The sequence below is a fragment of the Leucopleurus acutus genome, assembly GCF_964270905.1.
Source record: "Leucopleurus acutus genome assembly, chromosome: 16".
NCBI classification, from domain to species: Eukaryota; Metazoa; Chordata; class Mammalia; order Artiodactyla; family Delphinidae; genus Leucopleurus; species Leucopleurus acutus.
In genome coordinates, this window is record NC_139158.1 from 83,397,307 (window position 1) to 83,419,685 (window position 22,379).

General features: G+C 62.4%; 1 protein-coding gene across 2 annotated transcripts; it reads left to right on the forward strand.

Annotated features, from left to right (window-relative positions):
• Nucleotides 1-1,255: 1,255 nt before the first annotated feature.
• NPEPL1 (aminopeptidase like 1) lies at nt 1,256-19,481 on the forward strand. Of its 2 annotated transcripts, none has more exons than XM_082856268.1 (12): nt 1,256-1,446; nt 2,137-2,322; nt 2,877-3,047; nt 6,918-7,007; nt 7,457-7,538; nt 9,194-9,336; nt 14,020-14,097; nt 16,241-16,341; nt 17,066-17,189; nt 17,513-17,689; nt 18,156-18,266; nt 18,787-19,481. In XM_082856268.1, exons 1-12 carry the CDS (start codon nt 1,297-1,299, stop codon nt 18,943-18,945), a joined length of 1,572 nt encoding a protein of 523 aa, XP_082712394.1. In that variant the 5' UTR covers nt 1,256-1,296; the 3' UTR covers nt 18,946-19,481. The 2 variants fall into 2 exon arrangements, with proteins under 2 accessions (XP_082712394.1, XP_082712395.1); XM_082856269.1 differs by having other exon boundaries at nt 18,881-19,481.
• The last annotated feature ends 2,898 nt before the right edge of the window (nt 19,482-22,379 follow it).

Here is a 22,379-nt window from a genome sequence, read left to right on the forward strand (position 1 = left end):
TTTTTAAGGTTGGTTATGAAGAGAAAACTCTAACTATAAGAGGACTGGGGCATGGAACTAGCTGAGGTAGCAGAGAGGGGTGCCAACCAAAGGCCCTTGAGCAATCAGGATGTGGACGGGATGGAGTGACAGGTGTTTATCTTTAAATGACTCCTGGTAGAGCTTCCTCAACTGGGTCCCCACCCCCCGGACCCTCATACCTGAGCCGCAGTGGGAGCCGGGCACACTCACCATCCACCAGGTGCCCCCCACCCTCTAGGGGCCCCTCCACTAGCCTTCCCTCCTCAGCGAGGGGTGGGCTCAGGGGTCTTGTAAACCACTGGCTGTCCCTCCTCTCTCCCTAAGCGCGGTGGGAGGCTGCAGGGACGGCTTCTCGCAAAGGGGTGGTCTGGCGAGGTGATGCCTGGGTTCATAACTGGCCATCCCAGAAGCAGCAACCTGAATGGACACCCAGTCCCCGGTGCCCTCGTTACATCCAGGACAGGCCTGGCAAATACTGGGGTCTGACAAAGGTTCAGGAACCCACTAAGGAGAAGGGGACTATGTACACTGCCTAGCATGCCGGGGGGGGGGGGGGGGGGGCCTCGTGCGACTGGGAGCTGGCCCGAATCCAAGAATCACCCAGCCAGCCCAAACGCGACAGGGTGTGGCGAGGGGTCCAGCTGGACCACCACTGCCGCTCAGAGACCCCTGGGAGGCCTGCCTCTCCTCGGGGCGGGGCTGGCTCAGGGCCCACCTAGACTGCGGGCTGGTGGACGGGCTGGGGTGGCCTTGAGGTCGGGCCTGCGTCTGCTCAGGACCTGCTGGAGCTCAGGTCCACTAGGGTCCGCTGGCAGCCTGCCGGGGCTGGGGGCCCCCTTCCCGAAAGTACCGTCTGGAGAACTGTTTCCTCACTAGCACGGAAGGACCCACCTCGGGACCTGCCCCAGGGTCAGGGCCTGCCACGGTCTGAGGCCTGCCGGGGCTTGAGGCCTGCCGGGAATGGGGCCTGGTGGGGCCGGGCCTGGGCCTACTGCCTGCGGTGCGGGGCCTGGCGGAGTTCGGGGCCCGCCACGGGCCGGGGCCTGCAGGTCCGGGCGGCCCCGGGCCGCCCAGCCCGGGCCTGCCCCCCGCCCCGCCGGCCCGGCGCCCCCTCGCGCCCCGGGCGGGCCCTGCACGTCTCGCGAGCGGCCCGGAGCGGCGGGGGAGGCGGGGCCGGCGGCCGGGCAGGGCCGGGGCGGCGCCGAGGCCCGGCCGGAGCGGGAGCCCAAGCGCGGCGGGCGCGGTGGCCGGGGCGGGGGGCTTAGGCCGGCGAAGATGGCGAGCGTGGGGCTGCAGTTCCAGGCGAGCGCCGGGGACGCGGACCCGCAGAGCCGGCCGCTGCTGCTGCTCGGGCAGCTGCACCACCTGCACCGCGTGCCCTGGAGCCACGTCCGCGGGAAGCTGCTGCCCCGGGTCACCGAGGAGGTGAGCGGGCCGCGCCGGCCGCCATGCGCCGCCCTGCCGGCGAGCGGAGGTCGGGCGGGGCCGGGCCGGCCGGGAGGCCGCGGAGGCCCCGCCTCGACCGCCCGGCGCCCCCAGCCCGCCCGCCGGCCCGGGCGCGCCCAGTAGGCCAGGCCGGCCGGCGAGGCCCGGGGCCGCCCGCCTCCCCGGAAGCAGAGGAGCGGGCTCCCGTCCAGCAGCCCCGCCCGGAGGCCGCGCGCGCCCCGCACCCACCCGGGCCGCAGGCTCGTGGGCAGCGCTGGCCTGTCCTTCGACCAGGCGCGAAGGAACTGCCCTCGAGGGGCCGGGCCCCGGCAGCCTGCGCGGCCCTGACACCACCTTCCAGAACCCTTGTGGCGGTGCCGCCCGCCCCCCTCCAGGGGCACCTGGCTGCGTCCCACCCCAGTGCAGGTTTCCAGCGTTTTTAGCAGAAAAACGGTCCAGCTTGGCCGTTTAAGTCCCCACTGTTTAGTCCCACGAGGGTGGACGCGTGCCAGCGTACGCACACAGCGCTTATCTAGTGAGATGTGACACTTCTTAATTAGGGATCCTGGGTGCCGCGGGGAGGCTGCAAAAGGGCCCTTTTAGCAAGCGAGGCAGGCGTCTGCGCGCAGGGCTCTGGCCGGCGGCCCTGTAAAGGCTGGTGTCTGTCTTGTGTCTCCCCTTCTGATGCAGCTCTGGCAGGCTGCCCTAAGCACGCTCAACCCCAGCCCCACGGACAGCTGTCCCCTCTACCTGAACTATGCCACCGTGGCCGCCCTGCCCTCCAGGGTGAGCCGGCACAATAGCCCCTCGGCCGCGCATTTCGTCACCCGGCTCGTGCGGACCTGCCTGCCGCCGGGAACCCATCGGTGCATTCTGGTGAGTTCTTCTGAGGGGCTGGCCCCGCACGGGCCCCCGAGCTTCGGGTCGCTGCGTGCTGGCCTGTTGGCCGGGGCCTGTGGCTCAGCCCTCCGGACCGCAGAGCACTCCGGCCCACGGTATCCCCGGTGCGGATGATGCTGCCGCGACCGCACCGTGCAACCCCGGCCTTACCGCTGCCGGGGATACCGAGGGTCCCGAGACGGAACGGTCTACCCCAGATCAGATCTGAGACTCAGACCCAGGCTTCCTGAGCCTGTGTCCGCTGTGCAGCGCTGCACGTCCTGCCTTCCTGTCTCGAGAGGCAGTTGACCCCATTTGGTGGCTGACATTTTCTTCTCACATCGTGGGACAGTGATTCCGGGGAAGGCCCCTGGGATGATGGCTTTGCTGGGGCGTGTCCGTCCAGATTGTTTCCACAGTGGCCTCTGACCCAGCTGTGGGGCCCTAGCACTTCCTGGTGGCGGCTCCCATGGGTTGGGCCCTGGGTCCCATCCCCCCGCCCCAACCCCGCTTCGCTCCCCTTCACCACAGCTCCGCTCTCTGTGCTGCAGATGGTCTGTGAGCGGTCGGACGCCTTCGCCTCGGCCTGTGCCCTGGCCCGCGCTTTCCCACTCTTCACCCAACGCTCGGGGGCATCACGGCGCCCGGAGAAGAAGACCGTCACAGTGGAGTTTTTCCTGGTGGGACAAGACAACGGGCCAGTGGAAGTGTCCACTTTGCAAGTGGGTGTCTGGAAGTTCAGACCGGGACCCCATGCCGCACTCCCCGCCACCCCCCAGCTTGGGCAGAGCTCTCTTTCCCACTCCCTGGGAGGACAGGACAGGGCTGCTGGCATTCCCGAGAAGGCCCCCGGGGCCCGTCCAAAGCCGGGCAGCGGGCTCCCTCTCCCCGGGGTGGTCTCGTTCTCAGGGTTCGGTTCTGTTCAGCCAGTGTTGATCGAGCACCTACCCTGCGCCAGGCGCTTGCATGTTTTGATGCTGATGCTCCTGCCCGTGTGTGTATCGCGTTACCCTTTATGGTGCACTTTTACATATGTTATGTCATTTGATCCTCCTTCGTTTGATCCTTTTGAGGCACGGCGAGGCTGGAAGTGATTTCCAACCTAGAAGTCCTCGTGTGGGCCGAATGCCAGCTTTCCCTCCCGTGGTGACCCTCCCAGCCCAGTGGTGCTGCGGTCTCACCCTCCCCACCTGCAGCCCCCGCTCCAACCGCCAGACTCAGGTGGTCCTTTCCCCTCCCCTCCCTCACCCGGCGCTCTGTCTCCAGCCCCTTGAGCAGCCCCTCGAGCAGCCCCTCATCCGCCTTGTGCCCCCAGGTCTGTAACTGCTCCCCCTCCCCCGGGATTCTTTCCCCTAGGAGGAGACCATGTGCCTCATCCCTGCCCTCCTGAGACAGCTCCTCTTTTCTCTTCCCTTCACCTCCCATGGTCCGATTGCTTTGCCTGTCTTAACTCCCTTTCCCCCCTCAGCCCACCATCATGGAGTTCGCCCACCCCCTTCCTGACCCTGTTTTCCAAGGGCCACATCTGTCTGACTTGAGCACTGGTCATCCATCCTTGAAGGGCACCCGCCCAGCCCTGGCCTGAGCCTTCTCTCCTCCCCGTACCTTTCCCGCCTGCCCCGCCCTCTCTGCATTCCCTTTGTGGTCGCCCCCCCACCCCCGCCAACTGTGGGGGCATTCTGGCCTCACTCCCTCCTCTCTGGGTGGTTTCAGTGCCCCTGGGTTCCAGCCTGCAGTTGGACGCCAATGATCACTCCTTCCCTCCAGCTCCAGGGAGTTCCTTCTGAGTTCTGGGCTGGGGCTGGAGGCCTGAGCATCCTCTAGCCCCTCCAAGCCCCTCTCCTCCTGCCCTCAGCCACAGGGACTGGCTTCCTGCTGTCCCTTGGCCTCACCAAGCCCAGTCCTGCCCAGGGTCCCTCTCCAGGGCCCCTCCGGCTCTGGTTCTGCCTGGTCTCAGTCCGGCTTCTGCCCGCATCCCTTCCTCGGGGAGGCCTGGCCATCCTGGCTAGCCCGGCCTCTCCCACACTGCCAGACCCTCTGCCAGCCGAGAGCCATCCGCACCGGACATGACGCATCTGAGTTTAGCCTCTGTTCCCTGCGCTGGAGTCAGAGTCCCCCAGCCCCCGGAGGGCAGGGTCCTGGTCCCGTGCATAATAATCCCCGCACCAGCTTTGTACGTGATGAAGGGTCTCCCCGGCCCCTACGTCCCACCCGTCCTACTCTGCCCACCTGCACCCCACTGTTCTCTGGGACCATGGCGGCAGCCTCCTAACTGGCCTCGCTGCCTCCAGACTCCCCCCTCCGGTTCCGCTTCCCACTGCCTCACAACCAGGCAGGGGCCAGCGCTTTGCGAGTGCTTGTCAGGTGTCAGGCGCTGCTCTGCACACGTGTGCGCACACACTTAATTCTCACAACTGCCCAGTGAAATGGGTTCTGCTAACTCTCCCCACTTAGAGTTGAGCAGACTGAGCCTCAGAGGTATTAAGCGACTTACCGGGGCCACGCCAGCAGGGGTGGAGCCAGGCTTGAACCGCGGCCACCGTCCGTCAGCCCTGTTTCTCTTCTGTCCTGGGTCGTGAGCACAGGAGTCTCTGACACCCCGGCTGGCCTTTTCCTCACCACGGGGACCACCTAGACCCCGTGTCTGTGGCCTCTCCTACCCTCCTCCTCTGTGGCATCTAATGGAACAATGTGTTGTGATTCTCTGCTGGACTTGCGTCCCTTGGGCGTCTTTGAATTCAGAGTCTAGTGTGGAGCCTGGTGCACAGTAGGTGCCCCACAGACAGAGACGCTCACCCTCCTGGGGGAGAGCCCGCTGACAGGCAGCGGGGGCTACACGGCACATCTCGCATCTGAGCTGTCAAGTCTGTGCCTCTGAGGCTCCAGGGTTTAACTGCCTCGGGACAGCCTGAGAGGTGGCTGGGCTGCCGTTGTGGGCCCGGAGCCTGCCCTCCCGGTCCCTGCGGCGCTGGAAGAGGCGGCGAGGAACGGGGTGCCGTCCTCACCCCCGCCAGACCCACGCTGCGCCTCTCTCTTGATGTTGCCTCCTTCCTGCACAGGGAAAGGCAGCCAGGCCCTGGAGGTGGGTGCTGGAGGGCCAGGTGGGGCAGGAGGCAAAGCTGAGCGTCAGGGCTGACGCTTGGGGCCCACCTTGCTTTCTAAACCTCATCTCCTGCTACGTGGACAGCCGAGGGGAGAGGGGATGAACATGACCTCTGCGTGTGCACGTGCCCTGTCTGCAGTGCCTCCCGTGGTGGCCGGTGGCAGGCTCCTGCTGCCCTTTGGGCACTGGGTCGGTGCGCAAGGCCGGTCTGTCTGTGTCCTTCCCTCCTGGCCCTGTGGCCAGAGCAGTGTCACATCAGACGACCAGGAAAAAGGGTGGGGGACTGTGACACTCACATGGGGCCCACGTGAGAAAAACACCTCCCCAGCGGGCCCAGGGACCTTTTCTCCATTGGGAGGATCCAGAGAAGCTCCTGGAGGATATGGCCTTTGAGAAGTACCTCAAAGCGTAGCTGGGATCTTGGCAACAGAAGGGGAGTCGTTTGGTCTGCTCAGGCCACCATGACAACAGCCCACAGACGGGGGGCTTGAACAGCACATGTTTAGGACGTCCAGGATCACGGTGGGTCCTGTGAGGGCTCTCTTCCCGGCTTTCAGACCACCACCTTCTTGCTGTGTCCTCTTCTTTTTTTTTCTTATAAATTTATTTATTTTATTTATTTATTTATGGCTGCGTTGGGTCTTCGTTGCTGCGCGCGGGCTTTCTCTAGTTGCGGTGAGCAGGGGCCGCTCTTCGTTGCAGTGCGTGGGCTTCTCGTTGCGGTGACTTCTCTTGTTGCGGAGCACGGGCTCTAGGCGCGCGGGCTTCAGTAGTTGTGGCACGTGGGCTTCAGTAGTTGTGGCTCGCGGGCTCTAGAGCACAGGCTCAGTAGTTGTGGCTCATGGGCTTAGTTGCTCCGCGGCACGTGGGATCTTCCCGGACCAGGGCTTGAACCCATGTCCACTGCATTGGCAGGCAGATTCTTAACCACTGCGCCACCAGGGAAGCCCGCTGTGTCCTCTTCTTAGGGGCAGTCATCCCATCATGGGGCCCCACCCTCCTGACCTCGTTGAAACCTGATCACCTCCTAAAGCCCCCTAATACCACCCTATTGAGGGTCAGGGCTTCAGGACATTCAGTCCATAACAGAGGGCAACACCTCCTCCTGAGAAGGGGGTAGGGGGTTGGCAGAGGCCAGACATAATGTGTGTTCAGAGGCAGGCAGGAGGGCCACCTGCACCTGGATGAGGGGCGTCCGTAGCAGGAGATGAGGTTTAGAAAGCAAGGTGGGCCCCTTGTAGGCCGGGCAGGATGCCAGACTTGAAGGGTTCCTCTGTGATTCTGGAGCTGCGTTGGACTTTAGACGGCTGGAGGGTCACGGGCAAACTTTTGCTTCCCTTCTACCTGCACTCGCTCCCCTGGCGGCAACCCTGCAACCTCTCCCGGGTGACGTGTGCCTCTGACACCTCTGGGCCCCTGGCCATTGGATGAGGAGGGATGCCTTCCACCTGGTCCCGGGGCCCCAGTGACGGCCTTTTGTTTCTCCTAGTGTTTAACAAGCGCCACAGAAGGCGTGCGGCTGGCAGCCCGCATCGTGGACACGCCCTGCAATGAGATGAACACAGACACCTTCCTCGAGGTTCGTAGCCCTGGGGTCCTGCCAGGACTGGGATGGTGTCGGTAGACCCCAAGGAGAGTCAGGAAACTCAGGGCTGCAGGGGGATGGTCCACAGTCTCTGCACCTCGTCTGGGGAAGCCACGGGCTGCTGTGGGCAGAGTCCTGCCGTCCACCCGGAGCCGAGGGGCCCCCAGGCCTCAGCTGAGGGTGGAGGGAGGGCAGAGCTTCCTCCCCAAGGCCCCTCAGCAGGCCTCCAGCCATGGGCTGCAGGAAATTGCAGATTTGGAGGGGGAGCCGCCTCTCCTGGGTTTAATCATGCTCAGAGCCAAGAGTCAAAGCCACGGCATCACAGCCCATCCCTCTCCCACCGTAAGGCATCTGCTCACCCCTGGCCCAGGCCCTGGCCTCGCCTTGATTTAAGCCGTCTTCACGTGTTTGTGTGTTGTTGTTTTTTCCATGAACACATCCAGGAGATTAAGAAAGTTGGAAAAGAACTGGGGATCGTCCCAACCGTTATCCGGGACGAGGAGCTGAAGACAAGAGGATTTGGAGGTGGGTGGGGGCTGGTCCTCGCAGATCCTGGCCTCAGGAGCGGCCCGGGGTACGTGGGTGGCAGGGGGGCACCAGACTGCATGGTGTGTCATCCCAGGCTTCGCTCTGAAGGAACCCAGCCCGCGTCCAGCCCCGAGCCCAGACCCTGGGAAGCAGACCATCTGTGGGGGAGAGCGGAGGCAGCGATTCAGATTCTGATTCAGATCCTGGAAGCCTCGGGAGCCAAGGCCTCCCCCACCCACTCCCTCTGCAGCCTCCCACGTGCTGCCGTCCTGGCTGCCCGGCTCACCCAGCAGGGCCTTTCTGTTCCTCGAATACACAAGTTCACGTCGACATCAAGGCCTGCGCTTGCAGCCCTTTCTGTCTGGGATGCTTTCCGCCGAGATAGTCTCACGACGGGGCCGTCTTACCCTGCACGTCTTGGCCACCTCCTCAGAGAGCTTTTCCTCATTGCCAGGCCCGTCCTCCCCCAACTCCCAGGCGCTGAGGTGCGGTGACGACTAGGACAGGAGCTGGGAAGGTCACTGTCGTTGTTATATGAGGCTGCAAAGCCAATTACCCCAGATGGTAGCAGCCGAAAGCAACACGTGTCCCTTGTCTTGCAGTCCTGTGGGGGGGAATCGGGCGTGGCTTAGCTGGGTCCGGCCCAGCGTCTCTCGAGGCTGCGGTCATCTGAAGGCCCCACTGGGGCTGGCCGCGTGCTCCCAGCAGGGCTCACTCACGGCCCCGCCAGCAGGCCTCCGGGCCCCACTGGCTGTTCCTTGTCTTGGGGGCCTGTCCTTGAGCAACTTACAATGTGGCAACTGCTTCTCTCAGAGCAAGGGCTCCGAACAAGAGCCAAGAAAGAGCAAGATAGAGGCAAGGTCTTCTGTCACCTAATCTTGGGAGTGGTCTTGTCATCTCTGCCACACCCAGAGGCACTGAGACCTGCCGTCCTGCCCACGCTTCGGGGAGGGGATCCACACGCTCGTGAATGCCCAGAGGCAGAATCTGAGGGCACACGTTAGTGGAGGCAGAGGCCGTAGTCAGAAAGCTTCATGGAGGAGGTGACGTTGGCAGCGGGTCTCGCAGGATGAGTAGCAGTTTGCCAGGCAGCTATTACTGCTTCTTATCCTGGTTGCTACGGTTACTGGTCCGATTACTGGGGGACCGTGAGGCATGGGCTGTGCCCACAGCAAGCCACAGTTTTCTTGAGAAGATGGGGCCCAGGAACCAACAGTGAGGCAGTGGTGGGGGCGAGGTCGGGAAGGGAGGTACCTCCTGAGTGCACAGAGAGGTCAGGGAAGGGAGGGCAAGCAGGGGCTGGAGCGGCCTTGCAGAATTATCCAGAAACCACTTCATTCTGCAATCCTGTTCACGTCTTTCTGGGAATGATACAGTATTTTTTTTCTCAGCGGGTTTTCTTGCCTCACAGTACTTCGTGCAGAATTCATTTGCAGTCCCAGGGCAGTGAACTCATTTGCCTTCCCCGATCCCACACTGGCCAGGGGACGGGAGAGGGCGGGAGGGGGTGGGAGGGGGCGGGGAGCTCTCCGGGGGGAACGTCCACAGGCCAGTGGCTACTTCGGGGGGAGAGCAGTGTTGCTGGGGGGCTTCCGGGAGTCCTCTGCTGGGTCCAGCCCGCGCCTCACTGACGTGTCCTGTGCTTTCCCTAGGGATCTACGGTGTGGGCAAGGCCGCCCTCCACCCCCCAGCCCTAGCCGTCCTCAGCCACACCCCGGACGGAGCCACCCAGACCATCGCGTGGGTGGGCAAGGGCATCGTCTACGACACCGGGGGTCTCAGCATGAAGGGGAAGGTGAGGTGCGGGGCTGGGGCTCGGGCGGAGCCGGGTGGGAGGGCCCCTTCTCAGGCGTCGGAGGAAGGAGCAAGGTTCCTGGGCCTCGGAGTCGGGGCGTCCAGGGGGGAGACCGTGGGGCCCAGTCCCCCGAGAGGCAGACGATTTCACGCCCGCACTTCAGACAGGAGGCAGGAAACAGAAAATCTGGAGGAGAAGAAGGAAGGGGCCTGGGGAGACGCCCACCGTCTCCACGACCGTCTGAGGTCCCCCAAGAGGATGCTTAGCGGTGGTTCTCACGAGACCTTCGGAAAGCAGACGCCCTGGTTAAAGGGAGGGGAGTTTGGGCCCAGGAGCCAGGCGCCTGGGAGCGTTGCTGGGAGGCTGCAAGTCCCAGAGTCTCTCTTAAGGGCGGCCCCTTCTCACGCCCAGGGGCCTGCCCTGCACCAGGAGCAGGGCGAGAGGTGTCTTCATCTGCTCAGCCCACACGCAGGTGCTCCAGGCCCGGGCTGGGCTCTAGGGGGAAACTGGAAGAGGAGAGTCAGCCATCCCGGAGAGGGAGCTTTTAGACGGCTGAGCGCGAGCCAAGCTCGCGCAGGGAAGACACTGACGACTGGCAGCCCTCGTGGCTCTCAGACGCGTCCTCTTGGCCCAGATGGTGTTTTAAAATCCGAATTCGTTACCAGCATTTAAAAACAGGAAGAATTCTCACGGGACTGGGTCTCATACCTTTTGTAACTTCAGGGGACCTGGCAGCGCTGGTCGTGCATTGGCACCTGGGGGCGCCCTGCTGGAGCTAAGCGGCAGCTGCCCCTGTGGGTGCGCCTCCTTCCTCCGGCTGGCGGCCGGTCCCGCCACTCCCTGTCGCTCCTCTGAGGTCACACCCAGGGTCAGCTGCTGTCCCTGTCGCTCCTCTGAGGTCACACCCAGGGTCAGCTGCTGTTTAGGGTAGGGCTTGTGCCGCTCCTTTTTGCACTTCTGTATTTGGTACCTAGAGTGGAGGATCTTTTTCTTTTAACATCCCTCCTCTTCTAAACAACAAAATTACTTTCAGGACTAATCGGGAAATGAAACCAATAATAAATGTTCAAAAAAACCAAACACCAGTCGTGAATTCCCCGATAGTGAATTCCCTCTTATTGAATTCCATACATCTTATCATGCCAATAAAAAATTAAAAATGAATGTTATAGTACATATAAAGAAAACAGTCATCCATTAACACTTTTAAACAGCATTAATGTGGGCTTACCTGGTGGTCCCGTGGTTAAGACTCCACCTTCCACTTCAGGGGACGTGGCTTTGATCCCTATTCAGGGAAGTCCCGCATGTCGTGAGGTGCGGCCAAAAAAAAAAAGAAAATAGCATTAATGTCATTTTTGATAGGAAGAAACTGACGCTTCCACGTTGTTCTCGCGTGGTGATGCGTGCCAGCATCAGGCTCTGCTGCCAGGCCTTAGCTTCTGGGGACTTGTCAATGACTTTATCCAAATCGGTCATCTTCACATCTTTGTGTTCACTAGACAGAGGTGCCAGGTTGGTCAGTCTGTGTTCACTCATAGTTGATCCAAAACAACACAATTCATTTTAATTTTAAAGAGTTTCTATCCCATGAAGCAACTGATAGACAAATACTCAGGGAAAGTCTCCAACAGTAGGGTCCCTCAGCAGAGACTGCTAAGAATCCCATTTCCCAAGAAACTCCCCAAATTGGTGTAGCAGCCATGTCTCCGGTCCTTTGAGATCAAGTCCAGCAGCTTTCAGACGTCTGTGGAGTAAAAACATTTTAAACACGAGGACTCCAGCGGTTCCCCGAGACTGAGGGCTGCGAAGAGACTCGCTGCTCCCTGGGGTTCGCTCCGAGCGCACCATCCGAGGGCAGCAACTCGCCATCCCAGGCGCCGTGGACGCTGACCGGCCGCCCGCCTCCGGAGCCCGCCCGACTCAGAACCAGGGCACCTCGCGGAGTCTGCGCCACCGGCAGTGATGAGCATCCGTGTAGGACAGTGTTGCTGGAGTCGGTGTTGTAGGAGTGAACATAGGTGGATTTGAAGCTTTTATTCACGTGATTAGGGCTCGCTTCAGCCAACAGCAGGAGGAATATTTTTTCCACTGATGACAACAGGCAGACTGACTTCTAGTCGGTTTATTACCATTTTAAATGCTCTGCAGATGATGAGCCCCTCTAGCTGCACCTGGTGCTGGCTCCCCGCCCACACCCTTGACGAGGGCTCTTGCCCTGAGTTCTGGGGGCAGGATTTCAGGCTCATTTGGATGGTGGCTTGTTGGAGGGCAGGAGTGTGAGAAGCAGGGCTTCCTGGAAATTAGTCATTTTGCCAGTGGTACGCTCTCCCAGTTTTGCAGGAAAAACCCCGGTTTTCAAGGCAAATCAGGATCAGCATGAATTAACAGGTCTCAAGTGTGTTAGACTCAGGACCCCTTCCAGTCTTAACAAGTATTGATTCCAAAGAGGTTTTGTTTATAAGGGTGATGTCTGCTGGTATTTACCCTACTAGAAATTAAAACTGGGAGATTTTAAAGATATTTATTAATTCATTAAAAAATAACAATATGACCCCATTGCATACCATTGTAAATAATACAGTTTTATGAAAAGAACTGTATTTTCCAAAACGAAAAAAAATTACCGAGAGGAGTGGCAATGTTTTACATTTTTGCAGCTCTTTAATGTGTGCCTTAATGGAAGACAGCTGTGATCTGCATTTAGTCTGTTGTGATCTGTTTTAGTTGAAATATAAAAAGAAAATCTGGCCTCAGTCCTTTTGTAGTTAGAGAAGGGAGAAGCATTTTGGTACCCTCTTCAGGTAACTCAGGACATTCTTCTTTGCTATTACACCAAAACTCGACAGGTGGGAGCTTCTGAAAGGTTAGTTATGATGTGGAATCTGAAACCACGTCTGTGAGCTTTGGCGTTCTGCTACGTTGAAATCTGCGGGGTCTGTCTTGAACTTTGAATGTATGATTTTATAATATCACACATGATGTGGGTCATTTGGAAAATATTGTTCACAGAGTTATGCGGAACCTCCAGATTTTGACACATTTCATTATATAATATTTTTAAAAACCATACTCGTTAATATCACCATCTATCTCATGTAAAAAGGTGAGTGTTAGGAAGCCCTCATGGAGGCAGATACAAGTTTTCCAAAATTCTGATTTTTGCTTGGCAGCTCAGATTTTACCACTGGCACCAAGCGATGCCGGTGCCCTCCTGGAGGTGAGAGGCTCACTTTGATAGTTTTTGAGAAAATGTCTGCAGATACCTGAGTCTAGATCCCCAGCATGTGTCAGTGGTTCCTCCAAGTACAACGGTGTTTGCAAGAACAGAGAGGCTTGCTGAGCTCAGGAAGGACTCAATGCCCACTCCCACTTGGGCTCCAGCGGACCCACCGTGACCGACTGCCGGGCGTCGGGGAGAGAGAGCAGGGCCTTCCCGGCACCTTCCGTCTCATCACAGACAGTGTTGGGAACGGCTGTACTCCACGGCTGAGATTTTGAAAAGTTAATCGTTTACTGCTTCAGCAAGAAGACTCGAGTGAAATGAGCAGTGCCTTATTTCCCAGAAGGCCTAGAAATGAATCCAGTGACCACCAGTTCCCATGCGGCCCCGGGCCACGGCTCCAGCCATCACTGCCCCTGCCCCATTGGTGCAGGTGTCAGCCTACCAGTGACCAAGGCGTTACCATGGAAATCGTTTCTCTTATAAAAACAGGAACGACGGGTGGGGTCCGAGAAGCTGACAGAGTCAATTGAGCTGCGTTTTTGGTGGGACATCTGTTCTGCCCGTGACAGGGGATCACGGGCTTTCAGGGACCATCTCGAGCCATTTTCTGTGCGGCCATTTTGCAAGGGGTTTGATTCTAGGTCTGAGGCCCTGTTTTTCCATTTAAACAATCTTGTGGTTTCTTGCAGATTAGGTCAAAAGAGATGGCTTATTTTCAGTAGTGCTAGCTGAGTCATTTTCACTCAACTCCGTTTATATCTAAAGATACTTTCCATTAAAACTCGAGGCTCACGTAATCCAATAAGGGTTCAGAAAAATCTCTTGGCACCTTTCAATCCCAAATCCTTACATCCGAGATGACCTGTTGTTAATTTAAAATACGAACCTGTCAGTTAGTGTTGGGAACCTATGGAATGTAAAAATGCGTAGCTGCTCTCAGCTAGCTTAAAGAAAATCGTGTTGCCTCTGTGGCCGGAGGGCGCCTTTGTCTCCAGTGATCCTCCCATTAGCCCCGTCACCCCAGAGACGCCAGCTGGGGCGGGTGGCAGGTATCCTCAGGGTGGGGGTGGGATTGGTGATGTCACAGTGACTGGTGACATTTGGGAAGAGCTCCCATTAACCCGGACGGGGCGGTCAAGGTAGGGGTACTTGGTCATGGCCTAGCCAGGAGGCAGGCCACGGCGAATCCGGCAGCTCTGGACGTCTCCCCCTCCCCCCTCGCAGAGTTCCCTTCAGTAACTCCCAAAGCTCTGCTCGAGCCAGAGGCACCCTGGCATCTTTAGCCCTTGCTTCCCGTTGCTCCTAGGGGACCCCAGGCAACCAGTGGCGTCTCCTGGGTTCTGTGGGCATCAGGTCCTGCACTTCCGGGGCCCTGATGTACGGGCTGCGGCGGGGGCCCTGGCGCTGGGGGGTCAGCATCCGCTCACCTCTCTCTCGTCCCCCTGTGCCACCCACAGACCGCCATGCCAGGGATGAAGCGGGACTGCGGGGGCGCCGCGGCCGTGCTGGGGGCCTTCAGAGCCGCCGTCAAGCAGGTGGGTGCGGCCCCATCCTCCCCTCGCGGCCCTTCTCCCCAGAGCGCCCCCCCGCGTCCTTCCTGAGCCTCTGCAGCCCCCTGGCCCCTTTCCCTCTGCACCCCAGCCCTGGGCCCCTCGGGCTCCTCCACCCGAGCCCGAGCGTGTCACCTTCGCCTGCGCGTCTGGCTTCACGGGTCCCCGCTGAGTTCTGAGAGCCTCGCCCGTCCGGACCGAAACGGGAAGGGTGCCGTGGAGCAGACTGCCCGCCCGGCCTGCCCGCCCTCACTCGGGGTCCGGTGCTCAGGGTCGGGGTCTGGGGAGGGCCGGGCTACTGTTTGGAGGAGGGGGCCCGGGGTCGGCCCTGGAGTAGCCTGGGTGGCCACTTTGAGCACAGATGTCCAGGGTAGCCAGAGGGCCCCTCACTCCCCACCCTGGGCACGCCAGGCCTCGTGGAGCCCAGCGATTGGAACCAGATTCCTGAGCCAGAGGAGCCCTGTCGGGGGGGCCTGCAGCAGTGGCTGCTCCCTGGCGTTTGGAGTTGTAGAGGGTGTTTATCCAGCAAAGGGGGGTGGGCGCACACCGGCCGTCCAGGGCCACTTACCTCTCAGTGTGGCTCCTTCGGGCGCTTCTGAGAAGCCCGGCCCTTCGTGTCACCAGATACAAGCTCTCCTTCCCCACAGACAGGGGCCACCTGAGCAGCGTGGCTCCCGGGGTGGATGTCCAGTGAAAAGATTTTGCCAAATGGTTTCTGCCCAGGCACCCCCGAGAGGGGAGCAGGAAGTCCGGGAGGAAGGAGGGCTCGGCCTGCGTCCCGACGGTGCCGGGGGTCCTCCCTCGGAGGGAGAGCTGCGGCCATGGCACCGACCCCCAGGAGCAGCGCGTGGCCCCCCCCACTGCGGAGCCAGGGGTGGGGTGGGGAGGGGGTCTTGGCCCTCGTCCCCTCGCCCTGCTGGGCACATGCAGGCCCGGCCTGGGGGCCGCACCCAGCTCACCTGCCCGCCTGGGGCCCTGCGGGCTGAGGCGGGCCCGCCCCCTCGGTGGACGAGCTCGACGGGGATGCGAGGGGAGCCGCTGCTTGTTGTCAGCTCGTGGGGGAGTGGCTGGAGAGCTCACGTGGCCACGCTGCCCGGAGTCTTTGCTGAGGGGCCCGGGTGACTGTCCGTGGAGGGTCTGTCCTGGCATCCGGACAAGCCGGCCGGGAGGCGCCGCAGCAGGTAGACCCGTGCTGTGTGCAGGGCGCTGCTTGGCGATTAACGCCGATTCGTCAGCTGGCGGCCGTGCGTGGTCTCGGGGCTCCTCTGGACCCTCCACCGCCAAGCGTGCTGCCGTGGGCTGCTGGGGGTCCCCACCCCACAGGGGCCGAAGCCTGGAGGCTCCGCTTGTAACTGGTTTTGTAAGGAAGGGAGCGGGCCTCCATACGAGCCTCGAAACGCTTAACGACGGAGACGGGTCGTAACCCACAGAATAGCATAAGTATCCCCGCGTCACACGGGCAGGCACAGTCACTATTCACAGCAGAATCCCGGTTGCTTACTGTACAAGTGACAGAAATAGAAAACCACCATGGGGCAAACAGCAGTGTAGTAATTGTCTCAGGTGAGAATGACCCACAGATGCTAAAACCAGAGGTGAGTGTGGTGAGAATGGGAGCGAGGAGGTGAGTCCACGCGAGGGCTTCTGTGGTGGGACACGGGGGCGGGGGTCACTGTGTCCCCGTGGACTCCACCGGGCAGCGACAGCACACACGACCTGAGGGTAGGCACAAGGAAACGCCAGAGACAAAAGGCCAACCTCAGAAGCCCGCAGATCAGCAGGTGTGTGGTGAAGGACCGTGACCGCTGGCCACCCTGTGTGGGCAGGAGACAAGGGCTGAGCGAGGCCCCTGGGGAGCGGCCGGGCTGGGACTCAAACCCAGCAGCTCAGCCCTGCTTCCGGGCTCAACGCTGCATTGCACGGACTTTGGTGGCGGACCCCTGGCCTAGAGCCCGCCACCAGGACCGCGGGAAGTGCCGGAGGCTGTGCTCGCTGCTCCCTGGACTCCTGTCTGCCTGTCTGTCTGTCTGTCGCTGTCCTGGTGGGTCAGAGGGGAGTTCCGGCCCATCCTTCCCCCACCGCCGGCACCCCCAGACTGCACCTGGAGCCTCCGCCCTTGTCCCTACAGGGTTTCAGAGACACCCTCCATGCCGTGTTCTGCCTGGCTGAGAACTCGGTGGGACCCGGCGCCACGAGGCCGGACGACATCCACCTGCTGTACTCAGGAAAGTAAGGCCGACCCCGCCCGCCCACCTCACAGTGCCTGCCCCCCTCAGGTTGTCTCTGTTGTTGGAACTCGTGGCCCTTCCCAAGACCTGGCTGGCAGCCCTGGCCATGCCCAGCTCACCCCGGCCAGGGCCAGACGCAGTGGGGAGGACGCCCTGTGTCAGGAGCCGCTGGGCAGCAGCCGCTTGGTCCCAGAGTGGCCGCGAGCGTGGCCGTGTCGCTGCGCGAGGTGTCGGGCGCCCCGCAGGGGCTTGGGACCCACCCTGCCTTAGGGGGACAGGCCCTTGCCGACCTTTTGGCTTACTGTCCTTTGGGTGTCTGAGGCCTGCACCCCTAGACCCCCAGCTGGGGGGCCCTCCCTGCATCTCCTCCCTGAGATCAGCCCTTGGGCTACTCCTTCTCAGCTGCAGGAGGAGACACTCGAAAGTCACAGCAGGCAGCCTCTGGCGGAGCAGGTGGCCCAGGGTTCAGAATAGCGGAGTCCGCTCGCCCGCCAGCCCAGCCCTCCCACGGGAGCCTGTCCCCAGGGTGACCCCGAGAGGCGCCGCCTCCCCTCACTTACCCAGGCAACCCTGTTCTCCCATCTGACAGATGAGGAAACGGAGGCACGGGAGCGGGGGGGGGGGGGCGGGCATCGCTCCGGACCCCCTTGCTCGTGGCCCTGGCGCTGCGTTTCTGTCGGGGACAGGAAGGAGGGGCTCTCAGTGGGGTCTCGGCCGCACCCTAGGACTGTGGAAATCAACAACACGGACGCCGAGGGCAGGCTGGTGCTGGCGGATGGCGTGTCCTACGCGTGCAAGGACCTGGGCGCCGACATCATCCTGGACATCGCCACGCTGACCGGAGCTCAGGTGGGGCCCTCAGCAGCGGCCCCGAGGAGCCGGAGGCCACCTTGACTCTGAGAGGGGCGGGGTCTGCTGTCCCTTCATCTTCGTAAGGGGCCGGAGCTGGCCCCCGTGGGGCTCCGTGGGGGTGCAGGCGCGCGGGGCCCGAGGACCACAGCGGGAACGTCAGGGCAGGACAGGGACCGTCCCCCAGGTGGCCGCGCTCAGGCCTCTCTCGCTGTCTTGCTGCCTCACTTTCTGTTGGCCCCTCTTCTGTCCTGGGTGTTCCCCGCCACCCCGACCTGGATACCCTCCCCGCCGGCTCTCTCCATCTCTCCCCACGTCCCCAGGGCATCGCCACGGGCAAGTACCACGCGGCAGTGCTCAGCAACAGCGCCGAGTGGGAGGCGGCCTGCGTGAAGGCCGGGCGGCAGTGCGGGGACCTGGTGCACCCGCTCGTCTACTGCCCGGAGCTGCACTTCAGCGAGTTCACCTCGGCCGTGGCAGACATGAAGAACTCAGTGGCGGTAGGTGTGGAGCAGGGCGGAGCGGGGTCAGAGCGACCCCGAGAAGCAGCAGCAGGGCAGGGCAGGGTACCCCCCATGAGGCCCCAGATCCGGGCTCTGGTCGGGGGAGGGGAGAAATCGTCCCAAGTGGGGACGCGCCGCTCTCTGGTCTCGCTGCCGGCGTGTCCGCTCGGCGGGCACCGGGCTGTCCTCCCCACTCCGGGCTCTGCCTCCGTCGCCCCCATCAGCTCTTTCGCTGGCGCCCCCCTCGCCCGGCGTGGAGGCAGACCCCGTAGCCCACGGGCACGGCCCTCGGGGTGACTCTCTGCCGCTCCCCGCGTGGTCGCTGAGGACGGTGGGGTGGAGCGGGTGCGGGGCATCCAGCGAGGGCCCAGCTGGACGCAGCCCCGAGGGCGCTCTGGGCGAGCCCCTCCTCAGCGTCCCCGCCGCCAGGTGCCGAAGGGTCACGGCCGTCCTCCTCCCCCAGGACCGGGACAACGGCCCCAGCTCCTGCGCCGGCCTTTTCATCGCCTCGCACATCGGCTTCGACTGGCCCGGGGTCTGGGTCCACCTGGACATCGCTGCGCCCGTGCACGCCGTGAGTCCAGGCCCCGGGGGTGCCCCCGCCTCCCCCCGTTAGGACTCGCTTGGCCGGCCGGCCGCTCTGCTCCCCTCCCCGGCCCCTCCTCACCCTCTCTTGCGTCCAGAGCCCCTCTCTGGCTCCAAAGCTGCAGGCTGAGCTCATCGGAAACATTGTGTGTGAGGGTCACACGGCCAGCTGTGGTCCCCCTGACCTCTGGCCTCCTCATCCCTGGGAACAGCGTGGCTGCTGCGTGGAGTCCGTCCCAGCCGACCCATCCTCGGCAGGAGGCCCAGGGCCCTCGGTCTCGCCCTTTCCCACCCCAGGGAGACGGGCTGGGGGCAGGGAGCCCAGGGCCGTGTCCACCAGCCCGTTGCCCACCGGCCCGGAGTGTAGCGGGACAGAGAAGGGGGCCGTGGGGCATGTTGGGGGGCAGACGCCCTGGTCCGGGAGCCAGGAGTCCCCACCCACACCCCGGCCGCGGTTTGCCGAGCGGCTGTGGCTCGGCCGCACGTGTTTCCACTGCCCTCGCCCACAGGGTGAGCGGGCCACGGGCTTCGGTGTGGCTCTCCTGCTGGCGCTCTTCGGCCGGGCCTCTGAGGACCCTCTGCTGAACCTGGTGTCCCCGCTAGGCTGTGAGGTGGACGCCCAGGAGGAGGACGTGGAGAGGGACTCCAAGAAGCGCAGGCTCGTGTGATGCGGCTGCCCCGCCCGGCGGCGCTGGGCTCTTTACCTCACTTTGCACTGATTAATTGTAAGCAATTGGAAGATTATACCTTAAGATGAACTTCGGTTTGTTCTGTTTTTAGTTGTCGTGGTGACGGAAGGGGCTCCTTCTTGTAAGGCTTAGGAGGCAGCTCAGGGTTTGGCGGGGGCCCCGGGGAGGGCTGTGCGGGCAGCAGTGGGCTTGTTTCTGTTTGATTTGCCGCCAGCTTCTGCAGACCGCGCTCCCTGCTGGGGCCTCCGCACGACCCCGGGCCCCAGGATGCGTGCGCGGCCCTGACGCCTGGGCTGCGCGGCCTTTGTGTCCACGGTGGGTGCCGTGGCCCAGTCTCCAGCCCGGGCCCTGTGCGTGGCACCCACATTAGAGAGAGCCCAGGCCCGTGCTCCAGCCAGGGCTGCCGCTGCCTCCAGGCAGCCCTGCCCTTTGAGAGGATGGAGGTGACTTACTTCGGGGACCCAATTTTATGGAGCAAGAGGAAGCTCTACTCTGGCTCCTTAGAATTCACTGGGGGTGGAATTAAATATGGCTGAACCACATCACATTTTTGCCTCCGTCTCACTCTCTCTCCAGCCCGTTTTAGAAAGCAACCCTGACGCCTGCCCATGGGCCTGAGGCTCCGGGATGCCACCACCTTCTCCCAAACCAGCATCTGGCTTTGAGATGCAGCTTGTCAACCTCGTTTTTACAGATGAGCACCCTGGGGCCCTCGGGTCCAGGCCTGCACACAGCCTGGGCCATCTTGGATCTGAGGGTTCAGAGTGTAGACTCCTCGGGCTCTTAGGGCTTTCCCACGACCTGCCGTCTGCAGGGAAGGCTGTCCCGACCCCCCGAGCACATCACGAGGCAAGTGTTGTACGGGTTCAAGTGAAGGTCCCCCCCGGGCATGTTCCTAGGTGCTGAAGGACCCAGTCTGGCCAGGTTTCAGGGAGACCCCTGACCTGGGCCCAGCGGAGGAGATCGGGGACTCGGGCCCCACCCGGCATGGCGGCGGCTGCCCACGCCTCCTCTGCTGGGGACAGGAGGGCGAGAACGCGGCTGCAGGACATTCGTCCCCAGGCTGTGCCCTGACAATCAAGGTGACTCTTTCTGGGTTTGGTCCCAAGCATGTATTTAATGACTGCCTGCCGTGGGCACAGCCCCGCCTGGGAAAACCATGGCCCACGTGTTAAGTCGCAGTAGTAGTGGTCACAGGGTACTCGGCGGGCCACGCTGTGAGCTCAGGGAGGCGCGGGGGCCGGAGGGGCCAGGAGCCTTCACGGGTCATTAGCGTGCTTAATGGTCTTGAAGTAGGCAGCTCGCTCCAGCTTCCCCCGAGAAGCCCTGGAGGAGCCAGAGATCACCGAGGTGGCCCAGCTCCTCCTCCAGGCAGCTGGCACTGTCCCCCCCCACACCCCCCCACAGAGGCTGCAGGATGCAGGGTCAGGGAGCCGGGAGGAACTGAGTCTCCCTTGTGTGGGCACAAAGGCGGCCTCAGGCCCGGGGACTCAGCTGGGGAGCAGCTGCAAGGGCTTGGCATCAGGGGGACCCAGGGCTGAGGCAAAGACCCTGCTTCTCGAGGCCAAAGGGCCTGAGGACCTGACGGCTGCTTCCCATGGCCCCTCTGGAGCCCCGGCAACAGGGTGGCTGGGGGCCGGCGGGCGCCGCTGCGTCCACTTGATCGTGGTCTCGGGCGAGCGGTACAGGAAGCTGAGCCTGGCCAGCAGCTTCTGCTCCAGCTGCAGCTTGCCCAGCTCGCGGACCGGGAAGACGGCAGCGCAGAGCCCGAGCACGCAGACCACGTCGGGCATCTGGTCGTACATGATGGACCGGGCAATGCCGGGGAAGTGCTCGTGGATGAACTTGGCCGCGACCATCACCACCGACACGTAGAGCCCGACGAGGCTGGGTGGGGGGCGGCCGTCAGCGCCGCTGTCCCGGGAGAGGGGTCACGGCCCCCGACTCAGCCCAGCTGGATAGGGGCGCGAGTGCTAGCTGCTCACGGCCCCCGAGGCCTCCTGTGGGTGGGTCTGGGGTTCCAGCCCCCGCCTGGGGTTGGAGGGCGGGGTGACGGGCACCCGTGGAGCGACACACGTTATTACCTTGCAGACAGGAATGAGGGACAGGACGGTGGGAATGTCCCTTTCTGCTAGTGGCTTGTGTGACAGACAGTAAACCACCGTCTTGGTATGTTTCTGAGGCCAAGGGAACAGGGGCTTGTGCCCCCCCCCCCCGGGGCAGTTCTGGGGAGCAGGGGTGAGGAGGGACCGGAAGGTTCTGAAGAGCCCAGGGCACGAGGCAGGTTCTTAGAGCCGGGGGAGCCTTACCCGTATCCCGCCAGGAAGTCCAGGCTCCGGGGGCTGACTTTGTCGTGAAAGATGACCAGCTCCATGTCCTGGCCGCAGCCCCGGCTCTGGTCACAGCCTGGCCGCCACTCCTGGACACCCCGCCACTCGGCCGCCGTGAGGGCCTCCACCGGCCTCAGCTGCTGCATCCGGACTGTGGCGTTGCGGAAGAAGGCCAGGCGGTCCACGTCCCAGGACCCGTGGGAGTGGGCTGTGCAGGAGACACAGCATCAGGCCCTGGGGATGTCTGCAGGCTCGGGAAGACCCAGTGTCCCCCAAGGTGACCGGGTCAGGGAACTTGCCTCGGATGGGCCCGAAATGGACGTTCAGGGAAACGAAACCTCTAACGCTCTCCGGCTCTCCCCATACGCAATGCAGCCTCCACTCAGGCGCAGCCTGGCCCTGCACCCAAAATGCACCCCTTTTTCCTGCCTTGTTCAGGGGCCCCCCACCTGGAGGCCCCTTCCCCAGCCGGCCCCTGGCAGTGCCTCCTGATGGGCCGGTAGTTGTGGTCTCCCTGGAAGGCTCAGCCTTGTCCCCTGGTGCACACGGATGCACCCCCTAAGAGCTCGCGGGGCCCCCAGGAGCACATCCGCGACCCCACCAGCCCCCTCCCCCGGTCCACGTTGGTTAGGTTGGCATCTGCTGCAGGACACTCTGCCCAGAACCTCTGTTCACACTGTTCCCTGGCAAATTGATGTTCAGCAGTTGTTTATTTGTTTGTTCCTTAACAAAAGGTTGCTTTGGTTTGAGATTCAGCAAAAACACACGCCGCCTTCTGCTTCCTCTCCATTCAGGATTCAGTAAATTAGCTGTTCTCCAGTTGGCTTCGGGGCCTCGCCTCAAATGAGCCTCCCGCAAGCTAATGCGTTTAAAAGCCTCGGAAAAGTACCAGGCAGCACGCACGCGACAGACAGCGTCAGCCCGCGAGCCAAGCGGCTGGCTCAGCCCTGCGCCCGACCCCGTCTGCCCCAGCAGCGCCATCTGAGGCTGGGCAGGGATGTGAGGGCGGGACGGGCCCTTATCAACTTCCAGCCGGGGGGGGGTGGGGGGCCTCTCTGTGGTCCTGCGAGCTTTGGGGATGAG

Bases quoted from the DNA above. Each gene is read 5' to 3' on its own strand.
- NPEPL1 (XM_082856268.1), top strand. From the start codon at position 1,297: ATGGCGAGCGTGGGGCTGCAGTTCCAGGCGAGCGCCGGGGACGCGGAC. The intron at 3,048-6,917 runs GTGGGTGTCTGG...TGTTTCTCCTAG, and splicing joins TGGAAGTGTCCACTTTGCAA to TGTTTAACAAGCGCCACAGA. The intron at 7,008-7,456 runs GTTCGTAGCCCT...GAACACATCCAG, and splicing joins ACACAGACACCTTCCTCGAG to GAGATTAAGAAAGTTGGAAA.